Consider the following 21,299-nt stretch of genomic DNA (forward strand, 5'->3'; position numbering starts at 1 on the left):
TGGCTGTTTGTATTTGGAACCTTTAACCTCCATAGCATAAGAACAAACTTGAACATTTAGGAAAAAAGCTGGAGAAATTACCTATTAGGACATCTACCACACTAGATCAGATCTCTCTCTCTCTCTCTCTCTCTCTCACACACACACACACACACACACTTTTTCGCTACAAGCAACCCAAAAGCTCAAACATTTAAATTCTCATTACAATTTTTTTTTAAATTTTTCATTCATGTCCCCATATAGAAAAAAATGGTGAACGGTGCACAATCACACAAGAGATTGCGTTGAAAAGTCAAGTACTTTATTTCCTGCCTTTTCTGAATCACTTTTTACAGTTTAAGAATTGCACTTTAAAAAAAGTACAGTCCCACGAATACCGACATGTCCAAGCTGTAAGGCAGGGATATTACTAATTTTGAAAATACCAGCTACTGTTACAAAGAAATTAAAAAATAGCAACAACCTTCATAAAACAGCCAGGTTAGGTAGTTAGGTTTCAGTCAGGATACATGATGGCATTCTCTGGGAACCCTGAGAGAACACATCTAAAAGATGCATATATCTTAAAAACATGGCAGTAAGCATAGCTCTCTTTAACACATCGCCATAATATGCCTGAAATTGTATTGTTTAACCTGCACAGGCAAATTATACTCCTTTGAGTTTGCTGTAAGTGGAAAATATTCAAATACAACTCCATTCTATAGTAGCCATATGCAACAGGAGTCTAAGCTCCATATAGATGGAGATTATAAATAAACCCACGATCCTCAGCTGGTCCAAGTCAACACAGCATCAATACTTCAACGCTCTTCCAATTTACACCAGCTGAGAATCTGGCCTTAGATATTTTCACATTGAGGCTTATTTAACTTGTACATGAGCAGACGTATTGATATTGCATGAGGTTTTCATGCAGCAGACTCAAGCATATTTCATAAACAGAATGGTGCAGATTGTTGGGATACAAAAGCAATTATTTCCTCAATGGTAAACAAAACCCATCTTTATTTAAATGTAAATGCCCAGTAGCAGTTACTTTAATATCTCAGAATATCACAAAAAGCCATCTGTGGTCCAGTCTCTCCAACAGATACATTTATAACATTCACATCAGTGTGACCTTTACTTTTCTGTGATAAAAGACAATAGTTTTCTTGGAACAAAAATCCCAAACCTGATTCAGACTTTACTTACACCAGTTTTACACTTATAACTCGGACAAATTCATTGTTGTTACTGTATATTTATGCAGGTGCAAGGAAGTCATCCACAACTGACAATTTTGATCAAACACACTGACACTTAGGCTCAAAGATTAGCCACTATCACCCTGCCAAAAATGCAAGTAATGATTTGGTTCAAGAGATTCTGTTGGTGCCTTATTCCTAGTCGTTTCAAAATATTGTTGATCGTTCCAGTCTTTCCGTTCAAAGGCAGAAATGATTCTTTAGATATTAAGGCCTGATGTATTTAGGTTTTCCTACTGGTCAGGGATTCAAATTAAAATTCACTGCCGGCTTACTCAAATGATCAAATACTGATAGTCTACCTCACTCAAAACTCACACTGAAATCAATAGGACAGTGTGCACAAATCTGGTGAGCACAATTTGGCCCAAAAGAGTTCATACAAAACTGAACACATTTTGTTTGGAGGCACGACTATTTAGAAAATATTAAATATAAGAATCCATGAAGTTGGAAGACACTGGGGCATGTTTTAAAGGCTTCACGCTACCAGCATAGTTAGAGGTGTTCTATAACTTCAGTGGATACTTTCCACCTTGCTGGATCGGGCTCTAGATTAATTTGTTTTTTTATAGCAATGAGTGTTTGTGTTTGACATACAGGTTCATAAATCTTAGGTGCTGCCAATGGCGTGATGCTCCTGGTATGGATCAGGCTTTTAAAACCAGAGCTCCTAGGTTTCATGCACTCAGACAACCAAACTAGGGGGATAGTTACACTGAAAAATTCGACTCTCCCTAGCATTGTTATTGAAACAGAATATTTAAATGTTGAAACAGGAAGCAAGCAGGCGCCAGCTCTCTCCACTCCAAAAAGTTGAGCAACAAAATAAAAGCTGTAACACTAAATTGTGTGGGCCACAGTTACTCTCTAATTGCAAAGTCTAAACACAGAATAAAATGTATGTGGCACCATGCCAATTATAGCAAATTACTTATATGGATCATTTGTACTAGATTTAAAAGTGTCTAATATTTTAAATCGCGGCGCTAGAAGGAACAGAAGGGAAGAGATTACAAAGGGCTTTTGCCTTTTTGTTGCTGTCAAGGGTCAGGGCTATGTGCAAATATTCTGTATCCAAGTTATGCTATATAAGGAAGAAAAACCAAACAACAGCTCTATCTGTCAATCAGGTGAGTGATATCAACACCCCGAGATGTCCTTTATTTTGTTCTTTCGTTGAAATCTAGTGTCCAAAGGATCAAAGCCCCTCTCTCTGGAGCCAAACACTGCCCAGTGTGGTGTTTTGGCTACGTAATCTGCTGCGGTGAAGGTCTTTGATCCCCTGCTATTTTCATACTCCTGGACCAGCTCCTGAAAACGATCATAATCGATCCACGTGCACCATTCTCCATCGATCTTGAACTAGAAAGGGGAAAAAAGAATATTGTCATATCTGGGAGCAATAGAGAGAACCAAAAACCCCTGAATATATGCTTAGCCAAGCTGCTGAATTCATAGCTACATTTTAAATTGGGTCATCAAACTGCAGCACTCTTATTCTCTAGACACAGCGTTTCTCCCAGGGAAAAGAAGCCATCCAAAAATGAAGACATGATAATGACTGAATGTGAAAAGCCATATAGACAGTGTATTGTTCACCATCAATGGGAATCCACTTTTTCCAGTTCACATCTTGAAGCTTGACAAAATGCAGACAGATGTGGAACAGTCACTTTTCTTAAGGCGCTAGTCAAAATTGAGTGTTATCTACTGGCATATCGACTTAATTTCTTGGGTGCATTACCTGCATGTCAAAAGTAAATGTCCTTCCGATCCTGTTAACACTCAGTGCTGCCTCCTCGGAAAGAACACCTCATCCTATCCTCTTTGGCTACACTCAACAGCTTATTTCGCAGCCATCTCAGCGTTCACCCGAGCGTTCATTCTTATCTGAAGAATATGGTTTCAGGTGCTGGAAAAACCTCTGTCGCAGCCTTGTGTCTTACACAATGTTAGTGAGGTATCCCTGTCTGGAGAATATTGTCCCATCACAGTGCTCAACCTGCGCAACAGACATTATCTTGACTGAAACACTGGGAATTACAACGGGTTCCTCCCGAGCTAAAAGCAAGAGATGCTCCTGGTTCAGCTAAATAGCCAAAGCCCTGTAGCTGGGGGCTTTAACAACTCATATCCTCTGCAGATCAGCATGGATGAGGACTTGTGACACACTCACCAGTGGGTTACATAAGCATGCTGTAATACCAGCTACAGGACACTAGCAACCACCGAGTGAAACAGAATAGGGTAAATAATACAGGTGTGCCTTTGTAGGAAACAAGTTTGAATTATCCTTCAAGAATAAGAGGATAGCGTCTGGGGAACAGAGAAAGGAAGAGAAGCTTAATTACATGAATTCTCCTCTTATGCAATGGGAATTTTAAGAATTGCTTATTTTGACAAGTCTATACTGCATTTGTCTAATAAGCCAGCACTGCTAATTTAGCAACAGCCTTGACTGAATCCTCAATTAGGCTTTATCGGAGCTAAGTAAGTGCCTATTACACACTCCATCCAAGAAAGACTGAGAATATTCTGTGTGTGTGTGTGTGTGTGTGTGTGTGTGTGTGTGTGTGTGTGTGTGTGTGTGTGTGCGCGTGTAAAACTGAACGTTATGCATTTAAATGGCATCTGACTTGGTGCCCAAGAGCTAAAAGCTTTTCAGTAGAAAAAAATGCTGACATCAGCAACATTTGAAATAAAACTTTGCTCCTCTTAATATATTGCTGTCCATCTAATAGTTATGAAGATGGCTTGTCTGAAGATTCCTCAGCATAGTTCTCCTAGCCAAGAACGGGAAAATGCAGAGTCATAATTGCAGGCAATGATTGCATTGTCAAATACTTTTTATTCAGTGTTTGCTCTAAATATGTGATGATACGAAGGCCGTGTTCAAACCAGGCGATGCATCTATTGTTCTGCACACAGCTAATAAATAAAGCAACTTCCAATTTAAAGAGACATTTTTGCCTATAAGGCAGTGTGGTTTAGTGGATAGGGTAGTGCATCCAGTGAGAGGAGACCTGGGGCTCTACATCTCTTGTTGCCTGCCACTTCACCTCCACCTTTGTCTCTCGTCTCCTCAGACTAAAAGCTCTGCAGCACAAGGAGACTCTTCTCATGCCCTATGCTCCTAGCACATTGGGGCGCTTCTCTTGGCTGAGGTCTCCAGATGCTGTGGTGCTCAGTGGCTAGAGTTGGAGAATGGGAATCGGGACTCCTGTATTCTGTTTGTAGCTCACTTTGACTCTTGTGATTTTGGGCAAGTCACTTAACTTCTCTGTGCCTTATTCTCCAATCGGTAAACTAGCTACCACGCTCCCCCTAGCCTCATGGGAATGAGAGAGACTTATTTAATGGCTTAAAAGAGATTTGAACCCCTAGAACGAAAGACATTTAAGAAAGTTCATTAAATGTATCAGGATTCCAACAAATGTTGGCATACAATGCACATGCAATATTTAAAGAGAGGAAACCAACAAGGCTGCAATGACAATCCATTTAAGTATGTGATACCGCGAAAGTGAACTGTTCAAAGCACAGTGAATCAATTTCCATGACTATACAAGGAACTCCATATATATATGGAATGGATCAAAGCCATTTAAAGAAGCGAAAATAAAGGGCCACCTAGAGGACGGTGATCAAAGATCAAATAAGATAGTTAAAACCTGAAACCAATTCAGCAAATGGATAGTTCAACAAGCCTACTTTCTTGCACACCAACGAGGTGCCCTTACCTTGGAAAGGGGGGAAAAACCTTGCAATAAATTTTTTAACTGCATTCAGCAGCTGACGAACTTTGTACCCACTCCCATAATTAGAAAAACTGCTATAAACACAAGTCATCAAGTCAAGATGAAACAAAGATATAGATTAAAAACTACAGCAACAGTCCAGACAGCAGACTACTCTAGCTAGCTAGATTATTAAATTGGTAACAATATGCTAATATTGTGTATGATCAGAAGGATCAACAGAACTACCACTGAACCCACATCTGCACTGACAAGCTAATCAATAGTGATTCAATTTCACTCGCACTCAGTAGAACATGAATGTGTGGATTAAAAAGAAATTAAACTCACAAATGGCCTATGTCGCCTTCTTCACGGTGCACAGTAGCTGCTATGGTTACAGAACTCCACTGCTGTCCAACTTAGGCCTGGTTTACACTGGGGGTGGGGTGGGGTGGGGGCAATCTAAGTCGGTCTAAGTTATGCAACTTCAGCTATGAAAATAGTGTAGCTGAAGTCAACGTACTTAGATCTACTTACCGCAGTGTCTTCACTGCAGTAGGTCGACTGCTGAAGCTCTGGCGTCGACTTCGCCAACACTTCTAGCTCTGGCGGAGTACCGGAGTCAACGGGAGAGCGCTCGGCAGTCAATTTATCGCATCTTCACTAGACGCGATAAATTGACCCCCGCTGGATCGATTGCTCCAGAGGTAAGTGTAGACATGCCCTAAGTTGGGGAAAGTGGTCTCTTACAGAGATGAGATTTTAAAATGAGCTTTGGAGAAAAATTAGAAGCTTCTTATTTTAAAAAACTACTTACTTTTTTCAGGCCACAATAGTGTTATATTTCATTGCTCTAACAGTCTGACTAAGACTACACTAATCTTTGTCAAAGCATACTAGAATAATTGGGGGAACTAAAACGGTATGTCCAATGGGCTATTTTTGTAACAAGGGGGCAGAATTCTTAAAAGTTATGCAACATGAACTGTCAGATTCCTGAAGAAAAAATTAACCCGCACAATCCCCTTAAGAAAATCAGACAGTATTCATGACTGAATGCAATTACGTAAAGTGTCAATCTGCTTCATCTGATATGCAGGCTCTGAAAGGTCTATTTGAGCATTTCTTTCATACAAATAGCACTGGGAACCATGGGATCAAATGCTATTACTCAACAGGATCATACATATGCAAAAGAAACCAAGTGAGGACCTAAAACCAAGCCCTTGTCAAAGCCCAAATAAACTGGGGTCAAACAGCAAAAACTTGATAGCGCAACAAAGGGAGTGTGCAAGAAACAAATAAGATCTGAATTATAGCAGGGAAACCCGTATAGAATTCCAAATGCAACAATAATAGTTGTAGGTCCAGGCATGAAAAGTGTGCAAAGTGCTCAAAAAGGCACGTAAGAATCAGAAGTCGTATTTTTAACTGGGCAACCTGAGGCACAGTGAAAGGAAGCAATTTAACCAGTCAAGGTCAGTGTGAGTTGGGGCAATTCCCACCCAGCTCCAAGCAAAAGATAGGCACTCATCAGAGCAAAAATTCACCCTTTCCGGGGGCCCAGTTTTATTACACAAAGGAAATTCCAAAATAACATCCCAGGAACCCCAGGCTAAATCTTTTCCCAAGGATCCCACCCCTTCAGGGCCCGTACCAAATGTCATCATTCCCACTCTGAACTAGAGCTAGGCAACCCAAAAAATCTAGCCAAAGATGCAGGTGGTTCAAGTTACTTATGTTTTTTTGTGATGAACCCTCAACTCTTGTGGAGTCACCTGGCACTATGGGGGCCTTAATCCCTATTGGGGTCCTTTACAGGCTTTCATCATAATCATCATCCAACTCCCATAGCAACAATCAAGCTAAGAGTCTATGGTATTTTGCTACAAAAACAGAAGAAGAAATATTTAATATTTTTAATGCTGTGATGCAATAGCAATATAACGTGGATATGAAAAAGTCATCTTTAAGCACAGTGGATCATGGAAACCAATTATTTCCTCCAAGGCAATAAAATCAAACAAACAGTGGTGAGCAAGACAATGACTTCTTCGGTTGTCCACACAGATTTACTGATTGGAGTTCAACAATTTTATGAGCATTTTCCAGCTAGTGAAAGATTTAAGACTTTCTATAGTATTTCAATGTCCACACAAACAATGGAAAGATAATTCTAAAAAACTAGTGTTATTAAAAAGGCCAATACAGTTGAGATTGTTTATTGTATTTTTCACTACCTAGTTAGTGTTAAGGTAATAAATACAGGAACTAAAGACTACTTTTTTTTTTAGTTAGTTCAGTTACAAAAAAGAAAGTAACATAGGCTATGTGAGATTGTCTTTTCCAACCAGCTTTAAAATTAAGTCACTGAAGAGTGAAAACTCACCCCCTTTCTGGGGTTTGGCTTTATTAACAGTAAGGTTATATTAAGGTCCGCTCAGATGTTCACCTCAGGCTTGACTGCTCTACTGGTTCCTATCTCTGGGATGATTAGCCCACACCGGAGATGATCTTCCTTTATCTGATACAGGCATATTTACACCACCTTTATTACCATAGTGTCTGAGCACCTTCCAGTACTTACACTAGGGAGCCACTCCCCCTCCACCCTGCCTCAATATGCACAAAAACCCACTTAATTTTCCCAGCAAGATCCGGTGAGGGGGGGTAATCCAAAGCTCACTGAAGTGAATGGGAGTCTTTCCATTGATGAACTTTAGATCATGCCTGAGGGAAGAGGTTGATTGGGGGGGGGGGGAGGGGTGTCATTTCAGGCCAACGCTGACGGCACATCATGAGCTAACGTTGACTACTTTGTTTTTTTATTTACCCCTAATGGAAGTGTATCTAACATTATTTCAAAGGGCATTATCTACTGGAATACCATTCCCACTTGAATTTCTTTACGCTGAAAATAGAGTAGCTTCTTATTATGTAAAACTGAACATTCTTGAAGAAAAGAACAGATTAAAATGTGGAAAACAGTAAATTGCTGCAGTGCATATTTCTTCTCGTAACAGTACTTGCATAAGCAATTTTTAGTAACTAACGTATAAAGAATTTATGTTTGAGATAATATAATTTGTAGTACAATATACTACATTCCATCAGACACGCATAATTGCAGAGAAATAAAAGTCTCAACAGATTTATATGGAGGGGTATAATACAGACGAGAAACAAAGACAGTGACATGAAGTGCTACAGCTGAAAAATGGAAGTCAGCCAAAAATCAATTAGTTTCTCCTAATAAAGATGACACTATTATTCTCTTCTGAGGACCGTGCATTAAACTGGAGAATAAAGTGTCTCTTCATCCATTCACTTTGGCAGTTCTTTATATACTTATTCCCAGACAAAGAGAACATACGCTATGCAAAATAAGAAATTCAACGAGAGTGGTGCAGTGAAGCCTGTTGCCATTACTATCCAGGTTTTACCCTTCTGGAACTAATTCTGAGCTGGAAGGGCACATCCTCTCGTGGGATGAGTGATAATTAGCTGCCCTGCCCACTTCATTTGTTAAGATCTTCTCCTTGTAGACTGTTAGAAAGGCTGAACTGAAAGGGCTATGAAACATGGAATTCTTTCCACTATTGACTGAACGGCAATAAGCATGTGGCATTTCATTTATGCGCCAAACTGAGGTCAAATGCAAGAGTTTAGCTACACAGTAATTCTTCACACTACCACTAAACAGGAAAAACAGGGCATTACTTTTTTCATCAGTTATTCTTTAATAACCTCAAGGTACATCATTTTACATGCAGAAGTTACAGCACTCCAAAAAAATAATGGTTAAACATAAATCTTTTCTAGACTACATAAAAATCACTCGGTGGAAAGAAAAAGTAGTGCATGCTTCACTGGCATTGCTTAGCGACACAGAAACTGCTCCAGGATTGTACTGTAGGGAATGACCCTGCATTGGCACAAAGATGGACTGGAGGATGTGATAGAGCTTTTCCATCTCTAATTTACAGAATTTTAAAATCTGTTTTCCGCAAATGTTCAACCAACATTTTTCAAGTCTGTCAACAGCACCACACGTTAAAAGAGGGTTTTTCACCAGCAAATATTGAAGGGGAAGCTTTTTAAGGCTGACACACCCGAAGCTGAATTCTGGTTATCATCTTCCTCCTCCTTCATCCACCCATTTAAAAAGAAAAAACAAATGAAAATTTACTTTCCCGCACCCAGCTATCAGACATTCAAAAACTATTTACTGGGTTTCAACAGGAAGGACTCCAAGGCTTTGGCTACACTTACACTTCAAAGCGCTGCCGCGGCAGCGCTTTGAAGCGCTAAGTGTAGTCAAAGCACCAGCGCTGGGAGAAAGCTCTCCCAGCGCTGTCCGTACTCCACCTCCCTGTGGGGAATAACGGACAGCGCTGGGGCTTTGACTACACTGGCGCTTTGCAGCGCCGCAATTTGCAGCGCTGGAGAGGGTGTGTTTTCACACCCTGCTGCAGCGCTGCAAATTTGTAAGTGTAGCCAAGCCCCAAGAGTGTTAAAACTCCAGCTTCTTAGCTGAGCACTCCACATAGAGAGCTCAGAACGTGGGCTTGTTGAGTTTTCCAACATACACACACATATTGCCGTCCCTTTTGCTTTCCCAAACTGCTTCACACGCTTGAGAGCTAGCTTGGAACTAAACTTGACATGAACGATTCCTCAAGACAACATCCATCTGTGGAAGGCTCACAGAAACCAGAATTGCTATCAGAGGTTGCTTGTTTTGCATTTGGATCCCCCAGCAATTGGGGCTTGGGCAGGACTGGTCACACTTCTCCACTTGCAGAAAATCATTTTACCAGTAATGATCTTTAGAAGAGTTCCATGTTGGGCCTGCAAACCTTGAGACTGTCCCTTTAACTCTATTGCGAAGTACAGTCATTTGACAAAGTACTTGATCAAAAACCTGACCACTGCTCCCACTCGAGTTTTACCAAAATGTAAGACTTAGCTTCAAAGCACTGGTTAGGGTTGCATCAGAACAACCCTCATGAGTCCCTATTTTCAGCAGCTTCCCTCAGGTGATTTCTTACTGAGCTTAAACAATTCTTTTTCCATTAAACAAAAAATGCTCTTAGGAAGACGGAGTACAGATGCGCACACATAGCTTAAGGATGCTTTTTTTAGTTGCAGAAACTCTTGCAACTTAAAAATGTGCTATACTGTAAAGCCTGTAGGAACGCTAGCACATCATTTCAGACAGGGCCGGCTCCAGGCACCAGCGCGCCAAGCGCGCGCTTGGGGCGGCATCGTGGGGGAGGGCGGCAGATGGCCCCGGTGGACCTCCTGCAGGCATGCCTGCGGGAGGTCCACCGGAGCCACAGACCCGCAACCGCCAACGCGCCGCCCCGCCCCCCCCCCCCCCCCCCCCGCAAATCCTAGAGCCGCCCTGCCGCCAGCCGTGGCCGGGAATCAGAGGGCTCCGGGCTGCCCGCCGCGGCGGGCCGCGCAGAGCCTTTTAAATCCCAGCCGCCGCTGGGAATCAGAGCCCTCTGATTCCCGGCCGCCTGGGATTTAAAAGGCTCTGCGCTGCCCGCTGCCCTCTGATTCCCGGCCGCGGCTTGGATTTAAAAGGCTCTGGGCTCCCCGCCGCGGCGGGCAGCCCGGAGCCCTCTGATTCCCAGCGGCGGCTGGGATTTAAAAGGCTCTGGGCTCCCGGGCAGCCCGGAGCCCTCTGATTCCCGGCCACGGCTGGGATTTAAAAGGCTCTGGGTTCCCCGCCGCGGCGGGGAGCCCAGAGCCCTTTAAACGCGCCTGCCACCCTAAGGGCACACGGACTGCCCCCCCCCAGCCCAGGGCGGCAATTCAGCAGTCTGCTTGGGGCGGCAAAAACTGTAGAGCCGGCCCTGATTTCAGATACTCTCCTTGATTGCTATGGTCTTCTAACATGATTGCTACCACATGAACACACACCAAAATGCTTTACATTTTCAAAGCTGTCTCAATATATTTAGAGAGCAGATCTGTAGAAGCAACACGGCGCTCTGTAACTTCCCAGAAAGAACCAGCAGACTTGGGTCAAAATAAACCCATATTTTGCCAAGTAACAGCAACACTCTTCTCCCAAAACACCAGCATAAAACAGATGTTTCCTTTTGGCTAATGTAAGTGCCACTCCATTAATTGCCCATTTGCTGGCACAGAAGGTAAGGGCTGTTGCCCATTTTCTTTCTCTTCCCCCCCATACATGTTCATGGAGACCAAGTGTATTAGCTCTGCAAGACTAGACAGCATTAAAATGGCTATTGGATGTGGGTCTACTGCAGTATATTATTCGCTGAAGCCATGGCACCCGGCTTACAAAGATTCTACATGTACCATATTTGTGCATGTAATATATTGATGTATAAAGTGCAATACGATACAATGTATGGAACAGAGAGGCATGAATTGGCTACTGATTAATGCCTGGAAGCAGGAGTCAGAAGATACTCAAATACCACTGTCATGCGAAGCAGTGCAAAAACCTAGACCAACAAATAGATCTGGTTCTGGTTCTAACTCTGTCACTGAGCTTCAAGTTCTTTTACCTTTCCATTCCTCTATTTCCCCATTTCTAAAATGGGGATATTACTGCCACCTCCACTTCCACTTCCTGTGTTGCTTAACTCAGACAGAAGGAGCTATTTAAGTGCAATATAATATTATAGGAAGTTTCCTATTTAAAAGTTATGACCACTTTATTTACTTATCTAGGGCCCCTCAGTGCTGCAATTTTATGCCATTTTCTTTGCACCATTTCAGCATAAACCACCCTTTGTTCTCATTAAAGTGAGCATTGAGGAAAATTCTTAAATTAGGTTAGCTGGCGAAAAAAATAATGCATTTTCTCATGCAACTTTACAGCGTCAGTTCCTTAATTTAAACTGATGGCAGTGAGATATCTTAATAAAACAGCTTTTATACATTCACAAAGTAGCATTAAACAGATTAACATAATGGCAGTGCACAGCATTACATTATGCAAATTTTCATAACAAGGCTATTTTCACCACCTGCCAATAGAAATCTGTCTGAGTCAACTTGAATAATTCATTAAGTTATTGTGGACAGTTTCTTTACCTATTTAAGGTTTTTAATATATGCTTTCTTGTATGGCAGGAGTGACTGGACTGGAGCTAATGTGAAACCAAAAGAAATATGGCAGACAGCTGAATTCTATCAGGCTCATATCACCACTTCTAATTCAGAACTCAGTGTTGTTTTTTAATTGCTAGTTATAACTTTAGGCTCCATGAGAAGCAACTAGGATTAAAAGGTGAATCAAGTCATAAACATGTGGCATGGAATGTTATAAAACTCTAACAGAGTATGAGACATGTAATTATGAGAATTTTACCACATACCGTACACTAGCAGTAAAAACAAAAATCAGTATATCAGCACTGACTGCTGGGGGACAATGATACTGGTGCATAACTATATCTTTCCAGAAATCTTAAAAACCCCATCCATGAACAATCACACTGAAGATTTCCATTCCCCACCCCCACCCCTCCCTCTGTCCATAAGTACCCTAGTCACATGATCAGTGATATTTTTAAACACTTTAACAGCATTATCACCAGTTTAGACAGTCAGATCATCATTCAAATTTAGCACTGATCAAGCTTTATACATTCAATTTGTCATCGCACTTTCTAAAAGAGTAAAAGCCTTGCAACATGATGTCTGTATCATCCTCGGTATAGTGGCATAATGCCATCCACACATGGGATCTCTCTTCTGTAACTTATTAGCTGCTATTTATTAAGTCTAATCTTATGCAGATTATTCTATATAAAAGATGCATTATTGTAGATTTTTTATATATAATTCTTACCATCATCATTATGGAGCAGCCCATCTACCAATTAAGCTATAGATACACCCAGACAGTTTTAATTCTAATGGATGAAAAATGGATTACTTCAGAATACCCAGTGCCCTTTTTAATAACTAACAGAGCAAGCACAGCAGAACCAACCTCATATTTTGAGAGTGACACTAAAGAAAATCACAGAAACATCAAGTTACAATCCCATGCCTGCAATAATATTGCTGTCGAGAAGTTAGACTATTTCACTGACAGGTTAGGACAGGTTTTCTCAAACAAGGGTTGCCGCTTCTGTAGGGAAAGCCCCTGGCGGGCCGGACCTGCCCCGTCTGTAGGTCCGCCGATCACAGCTCCCACTGGCCGCGGATCGCTGCTCCGGGCCAATGGGAGCTGCTAGAAGAGGCACGGGCCGAGGGACGTACTGATAGGCAACTACACTACTGAAACCTCCTAAAGACTGATGAAGGTGGGATTCGAACCCACGCATGCACAACATAATACAGACTAACACGGCTACCCCTCTGATACATAATACAGTAGTAGCCCAATGCCTTGCCCAACTGGCCACCTCAAAATGCAGTCTCCTGGCAGAGGGAAAAAACCCAGATACCCCATATGACAGGTGGGGATACTCATCACTACACCAAAAAGGAAGAAGCTCACAAAATACTTAAATTCTTAAAAATAATCCTTCAATATTATGGATCTGCTTTGAGCTGATCAAAAATGAACAGCAACAGAAGTAGAAAGCAAGAAAGGTAGCACATAATACAAATAGCACTAATGAAAAACCCAGGAATGTAAAGCCACAGAGACAGCACTGATGGAAAACAAAAGCAAGGTAGGTTATTTAAAATCAATATAATAGAATGTAATTGGCAAGCAAGGGTTTCAACACAATAGAATCCTTGGCAAACACCAGGGTAAAACAAATCCAACAACAGCAACAAAAGAGAAACAGACGTTTTTATTCCAGAAATTACTGCGATTGTAACTTTCATTCAAAAAGATACTTGCTGCGAGGCATCCGCAGCAGATTTTCTCCCTTATTAGTCACTCACTCTGATTGTCTCAAGGATACCATTTATTGTTACAACACAAGGAAAACCAGCTGCCTAAGTTCTCTCTCTGGAAAGGTTATTAGAATTAATTGTTAAATTATAAAGTTGCCGCTGTCTTGATATCTCCACCAATTAATTCAAAAGCACTGTAATAAATTAGATTTTTCTACTTGAGTGTTCATAGGATTTGCCACAAAGCAAATGCAATTACTTGAGACTATAACAGCTATGCTGGGAAAATATAATCAAATGGGAGAGAGCTGGAATACTCTGGGCACCTAGCAAAGGGAGATGGAAGTCATCAGTTTAAGAAAAGAGGGTGCTGCAAAAGACACAGCTGGGAGAACACAGAAAAGACAAGTGAGACTGACATCTTCTGAAAGTGGCAATACAAGCAAGGAATAGATAGCAACAGTAGTAGTAGTAATCCTCTTGGCTACTATAGGGCTATCTACCTTCATTGAACACAATGGCACTCGCTAGCAATGGCTACTCTACAGCAGTTAGTATCAAGCCAACCTCAAAATAGTACAAGTATCAGCTTCTTGATCTACAGGTTAATACTCATCTATTAACCAAGTTTTTTTAATCATATTGGCTAATGCAACACTGAAAGCCAGATCCAACTTCCACTGAAATTAATGGGAGTCTTTCAGCTGGCTTCCATTGGGCCCAAAGGGTAAAATTTTCAAATGTGACTAAGTCCCATTTTCAAAAAGGACTTAGGCCCCTAAATCACATCCACTATCAATGAGTCAACTACCCAAATGCCTAAGTCCTTTTGACAATGGGACTTAGGGTGAAATTTTCAAAAGTGCTAAAGTGATTATTCAGATTTAAAACAATCGGAGTCAATGCCCCTAATTTAAGGCAAAACAGGTATTAAACTACGCACTCTCTGCCATTTTTAAATTCTCTTGAACATGCAGGCATTTCAATGAAGGGTTGTTTTTTAATTTGAACTTAATAAAACAGCTAGATCCTGCAAAACAGAATGAAGCAAATGTAATCTCTTAATTATTTTTACTATCCTTTTTTCTCATTATTTTTATTTTATTTTAAAGGTTCCTTTTATGCAGCCTAATGGCTCCCATAGCTCTGGTTTTCCACAAGTAAAATACTGACAAGTTTTATTCTCTACTGGAGCTCGAAATCCAGAATTAAAAAGGAGTAGAAATTTTTTTTCCTTTTTATTAGTTATTTTAGCTCCTGGATAATGATTGCTTCCAAGAGACACCCTCTCCTCATGAATTTGGAAAGCAAAGTAGTTGTAGAATTCCTCACAGGTTAGTATCCATCTATTCTTGTTACTGTTAATAATGGTGTTACTTAGATTATGTTTCGATGACCTAGGCAAAAATTTGTTTCCTTTCCTTAGGCCAGAATTTTACCTTGCTATGGAAGAGACTTTTCCACTGAGAATGAACTCTGGCACAGCTACCAGTTCCACCAAAAGATTTGAATTGAAAAATAAGGAAATATTATGAGGACACAGGTCAAGAAGGTAGCATGTCAGATTTTTTTTAATCCTACTCCACACACACCCCCCTTTTTTTTTAAATGTGAATTTGGCACGTTCTGAAATTTTCTACTGGAATTTTTCAGCCACTATAATTTGTTGAAAACACCAATTAAAAATAACTTCTGATTTCTGCAAGTCGGGATTTTAACCAAATAGACTAATTTGTTACTGTGTGTGTGGTGTAGTGCCCAGAGCCCACTGTGGTAGGCACAGTACACGCAGGAGACAAGAGAACGGCCCCAAAAGGAGTTCACAATTGAAGTAAATGATCAGAGGTAACAGGTGAATACCACACAGACAGACAGAAACACAAAGCATAATCTAATACCAAGATAATAAGTAGAGATTTCATCAGCTGCCTAGACAGTCCTTTGTTTTTCATTTGTAAATGTTTTTCTGTACATTAGAACACCAAACAGTACAACATTTTCCGTACCCCACACCCTTAAAACTTAACCATCCCTTTGGCATTTCACATGCATTTCAAATTACTTTGATGGCATTTAAAAGAAAAATACATTATATATACACATACATATATGCGCCACTGAAACATGCTTTGCCTACTAAGTATTTTAGTGCCTGACAGAACCGCTGGGCTGGTGTTGCTGTTATGACAGCAGTAGTAGTTTCAGAGTTGTTTATCTATCATTTATATGGATAGAGAGAGTGTATGAAATTATGACAGAGCAGCTTTATTGTTTGTCCTTTAAAATCTGTTTTCTAGAAATACAGTTGCAGAGATCTCTCAGATACTGCAAACCAGATACATCAAGTTGTTCTGAGAGGAAATTTTTCCATGCTTAACACCCACATATCAATTTGTCTTGTGCAGAAATTGTTTATCTCAGAGAAGGAACGCAGTCCCCAGTGCTCCTCCAACTTGGAGTAACAGGAATAAAGATGTCTACGGCTTTGACAGGAATTCTAATGATTCAAAAATAAAATAAAATAAAATAAAAATAACCCGAACTCCTCTAAACTCTGGTGCCCCTTCAATGTCGAATCTGCATGGGGACACTCATTGCTGAACAACATTATTAAGGAAGAAATAGGGGCGGGAGATAGCAACAATCAACCCATCCCCATTTAGTTTGTTCCTGCTGCCAAAAAATACAAAGCAAAGACAGCACGATAGATACTTTCATTTTCTTTGAGAGCCAAAAGACTGTTTGATATTTTCAAGATCTTGCTTGTGTCATCAAGGACAGTACTGCAGGTTGTAACAGGACAGTCACTGAACCCATAACCGTCTTATAAACTAATCCACAGAGCTCCATGGGATAAATGTGTTAAGGGATTTTAAAAAAAGCTAATCTTTCAAACCTCGAGAGTAAAACCTGCTGAACTAGAGCAATTGCTTAGACTCAGCAGCTCACACAGGGTGACCAAATAGCAAGTGTGAAAAATCAGGACGGGGGTGGTGGTGGTGGTAATAGGCGCCTATATAAGATAAAGTCCAGAATATTGGGACTGTCCCTATAAAATCGGAACATCTGGTCACTCTAAGATCACAGCTTTTAGGAAGTGAGTTGTCAAATCTTTCTATGCCATGTCTGTTTTCACACACCAGGAAAAAGACAATACCTTTTTGTGAGCTATCAGGAGGCAGTTTGAGTGTTCATGTTCACACGCAATGTCATAGTCTGGAATCAGGTCAGCCAACTCCCGGACGAAATGCACCACCTCTTCGTGCCAGGGGACATTGGCCATGGTTAAGTTGCTGGCCGAGCTTTCACCGCAGTACGTCACACCCTGTCGAAACATGTTCAAGTAATTACTAAATGCCTTTTAAAGATGGCTACAAATTTAAGGCAGTATTTACACATGCACATGTACAATTCACATTTCAATATACTCTGCGAGCTTGTTTTTGACAATTTACACCCATATTATCAGCCAAAGTGTGTGTTGGATGGGGAAGGATGGTCTTGCAGCAAGGACATAGGAAGAGAATAAGGAAATAATCTCACCTCTGCTGAAGGCTCTCTCCCCACCACTTTCAGCAATCCACGCCTCAATTTCCCCTTCTGTAAAACAGGGACTAATCCACCTCTTCCAACTCACACAACTTTAATGCATTAGGGTGTGAAAAAAACAGCAGCAGCAACATAGCAGAAGTCGATAGGGCTTATGCTCCTATGCCATTTAGGAGCTTTTGAAAACCACACTTTTAATGTTCATAGACCGCTTTGAGATCTTCGGAAGGAAAGTACTATCGCAGTACAAAGTATTACTGTATATACAGCAGCTTAACAAAATGTAAAAAGTTACAGAAGACTAATTCCTTCCATCCCCTCACAAATTAATTCTCTACCCCAGTGGTTCTTAAATGTTGCTCCCTAGAGCAGTGGATCTCAACCAGGGGTACCTGTATTAAATTTTGTTAGGTATTCCAGAGGGTACATCAACTCATCTAGATATTTGCCTACTTTTACAGCAGGCTATATAAAAAGCACCAGCGAAGTCAGTCCACTCTAAAATTTCATACAATGACTTGTTTATGCTACTCTATACGATACAATGAAATCTAAGTAAAATGTTTATATTCCAAAGGATTTATTTTATAATTATATGGCAAAAATGAGAAAGTAAGCACTTTTTCAGTAATAGTGTGACACTTCTCGTTTTATAAGCAGGTAGTTTTTCAGTGAGGTGAAATTTGGGGGTACTCAAGACAAACCAGACACCCGAAAGGGGTACAGTAGTCTGGAAAGGTCAAGAGCCATTGCCCTAGAGAACTGACTAGTCATAGAGTACTGGCTCTCATTTGCAGCTTCTCAATTTATTTAAGAGACCATTGAAAATACACGCACTAACTTGCTACTATTACTTTTCAGGATACACAACTGTAGTAGCCAGAAGTGGAAGGAGATCATAAATAAGAAAAGGGGAGATAGGCCACACAGTTATGAATGGGATGTGCATGAGACACTCATTATTAAAATGTGGTTCAGACTATGCAAGTTTGGGAAACCACAGCATGCCTTCCACCAAAATCTCTACATCATGTGAACTAGAAGCCATCTTGTGGGGCTGCTGTAAATGGCAGACTTAGCTATATGCCAGCACAGACTGCATTTCTGCTGCAACAGGTCAACTAGTCCACTGTTAGTAAAGCACTTTGTTTTACTTCCACAACCGATTGCAGCCCAAGATCTCAAATAACTCACTACTGGCCATTTTAATTTCTTGCCACTGCTATTCTAAAAGGATTTGCCTGAATAAATTAGACAGTAGGAAATTACAGTAAAATACACATGCAGAATGCCAACATGAGGACCAGCAACAAACCCATTAGATATTCTTCTGGAGGGGTTGACGAAGGTAAAAAAATGGATGGCCCACGCAAAGCTTAAGCATGCAACTCCCGTTCTCTTTTCAAGTGAAAGAAAAAAAACCATCATATTGCAGGCGTGCAAATGTTTCCTAATCCTCTGTGCAAGTGCATGAAGTGTGACTCTTTGGAAAGCTTTGAGAGCAAAACTGCTCTGTTTTAAAGGGGACAAGGAGCAGTTATAAAGCAGAGGAATCTTGTGAAATGCACTTGGAGATCCCTCAGAAGGCAGGTGCTATGTGTGAAGGCACAACAACGAAAGACCTGAATTTTAGAGCAAAAGCTTCAACTCGCTGGGTCCAGTTCTCGCCTCACTTACCATGATGTAAATCACAAATAAGTCCATCAAAGTCCAAGGAGCTCTGTTTGGGAGGTGGAGCTGTGCTCTTACCCCACTGTACAGATGGGGAACTGAAGCACAAAGCAATGAAGTGCTTTCCACAAGGTTACATAGGAAGCCTGTTGGGAACCAGAAATGGAACTCTGGTATCCCATATCCCAGGCCAGCATCCTAACCAGTGGCCTCTTCCTTCCTTCTAACACCTCCTTACTTCCTAGTGACAACCCTGGTTTCCTTTGCTTCACTTCAGAAAGACCTTCCCTCTGTTTTTCCCTCTCACTCCCACCTCCTCTGACCTCTATTTCTCAACATCCCTGAGAGGAAAAACAATCTGAATTGCTCTGTAATATGAACTCTCAATAAAAAAAGGGACAAAGATTCCTGTTGTAACAACTCGCATGGCTTAAAGAAAAGTATGCCAGTTTTTCCGTTACTGTACCTAGCTCTACCTTCCCCATTTGGGTCATTAATAAGCGCTATCAGGCTTTTATGCATCAAACACCACCACCCTTTTAAGGTCTCCTTTATTAATGAAAAGTTCAACAGAACACACAAGAAAGAGACCTTCAACCACATGTCTTAGCACTTGAGTCCCACTTGAGTCTAACTGTCTGAAAGGCCAGGTCCTTTATCCATGAGGAATTCTCAACTGGATTCCTTTCCTGGAGCCAGGACCTCTGGATTCCTTCCTGTTGACTACAGCTCTTCTCCTAGCAACATGCAGCTTCCTGCAGATTGGGCCTCCTGTGATTATGTGGGATTTTGTGACCAAATAATACATCCTCAACCAAGTAGCAAAGGCGATAAAACGGCCAATGAGAGCGTGAGGGCAAGAGGTGCTTTTGCCATAGGAGTTCCTCTACTCTGGAGCCTCCTCTCTCTAGGAGCTTCCTCCCCTAATTGAGCTCTGGTAGCCAACTAGCTGTCAATCAGCCACCTAGGCAGTTAATTATTTGCAGGTGGGCTGAGATGGGCTGACTTCCCTTGACATAAAGACTGATACTATGTTATATTTCTCAGTGCTGAATCTGTATCATACATTATACACACACATGTGCACAAACACATACGCATGCCAATCTTTCATACTGTAGCAGGATACACTGCTGAGATTATTCTGACGTCACTATCTTTTAGCAAATTAACATTTAGCAAATGCTGAAAGCTCTGATAAAAGTTGGCCACTTTGTCCTCACATTCCCACTGTCCATTTTATTATCTTTGCTACATGATTGGGGATGTTTTATTTGGTCCCAAAATGCTATCAGATATGTTCCTTTAAAAGCAGAGCACATGCAATTCTATGGAGGATTATGTTTTGAAACTTGTTTTCCAATGGGAAGAAACTTGGGTTTCTTTTAAAATCAGCATTTCCATCTCCACTAAATGTTTATGGAGCCCTGATCCTTTCCAGCATTACATTCTGAAGACCTAATCCTGCAGGCGTTATTAATGTTTATTATAGAATCATAGATGTGTAGGATAGGAAGGGACCTAAACAGGGCATCTCGTCTAGTCCCCTGCACTCAAGGCAGGGCTACATAAGAAGTAGACCATTCCTGACAAGTGTTTGTCTAACCTGTTCTTTAAAACCTCCAGCGATTTTGCGTGCATTACTGTGGCACCTCTGAAGCAGACTCATAGACCAAGACCCCATTGGGCCAGGAGCTGACCAAACAAAGACAGAACAAAAAGACAGTCACTGCCTCAAAGGCTTGGTCTAAACGGGGGGGAAATGAGAATAGCATAGCTGAAGTCGACGTATCTTAGGTCGACTTACCTCACGGTGCAGGGTCAACTGTCGCCACTCCCTTGTCAACTCCGCTTCTGCCTCTCGCCACGGTAGAGTCCAGGAGTCGACGGCAGAGCGATCAGGGATTGATTTATCACGTTTACACTAGCTGCGATAAATCGATCCCTGATAGATCGATCATTACCCGCCGATCCGATGGGCAGTGTAGACATACCCACAGAGTTTAAAATCTAGGTACTGAAGTTGAAGGTGCTGAGCACTAAAAAGAGGGCCAAGACCTTACATTGCAAAGGCTTGAAATGGGGGCAAGTGAAACATACAAGCAGGAGAGACTCTTAGGATAGTGGAAACATCCTTAAGAAGAAATGGAATCGCATTAATTAGAAACCATACAAGTTTTGGAAGCAATTATTTTTCACATATTTAATTTATGGTGGACTGCCTCTGATGATCTAC

General features: G+C 41.1%; 1 protein-coding gene across 2 annotated transcripts in view; it reads right to left on the reverse strand.

Moving 5' to 3' along the window:
* Positions 1 to 282: 282 nt before the first annotated feature.
* LOC123353218 (S-adenosyl-L-methionine-dependent tRNA 4-demethylwyosine synthase TYW1-like) overlaps positions 283 to 21,299 on the reverse strand; it is a 125,040-nt gene continuing 104,023 nt past the window's right edge. For both annotated transcript variants that reach the window (XM_044994183.1, XM_044994182.1), the window contains exons 16-17: positions 17,001 to 17,168; positions 283 to 2,618 (exon numbers count right to left, since the gene is read on the reverse strand). In XM_044994183.1, coding sequence (XP_044850118.1) covers positions 2,397 to 2,618; positions 17,001 to 17,168 — 390 coding nt within the window. In that variant the 3' untranslated portion in view covers positions 283 to 2,396. The remainder of the gene's footprint in view (positions 2,619 to 17,000; positions 17,169 to 21,299) is intronic.

Source organism: Mauremys mutica, chromosome 19 (genome assembly GCF_020497125.1).
Source record: "Mauremys mutica isolate MM-2020 ecotype Southern chromosome 19, ASM2049712v1, whole genome shotgun sequence".
Classification (NCBI taxonomy): domain Eukaryota; kingdom Metazoa; phylum Chordata; order Testudines; family Geoemydidae; genus Mauremys; species Mauremys mutica.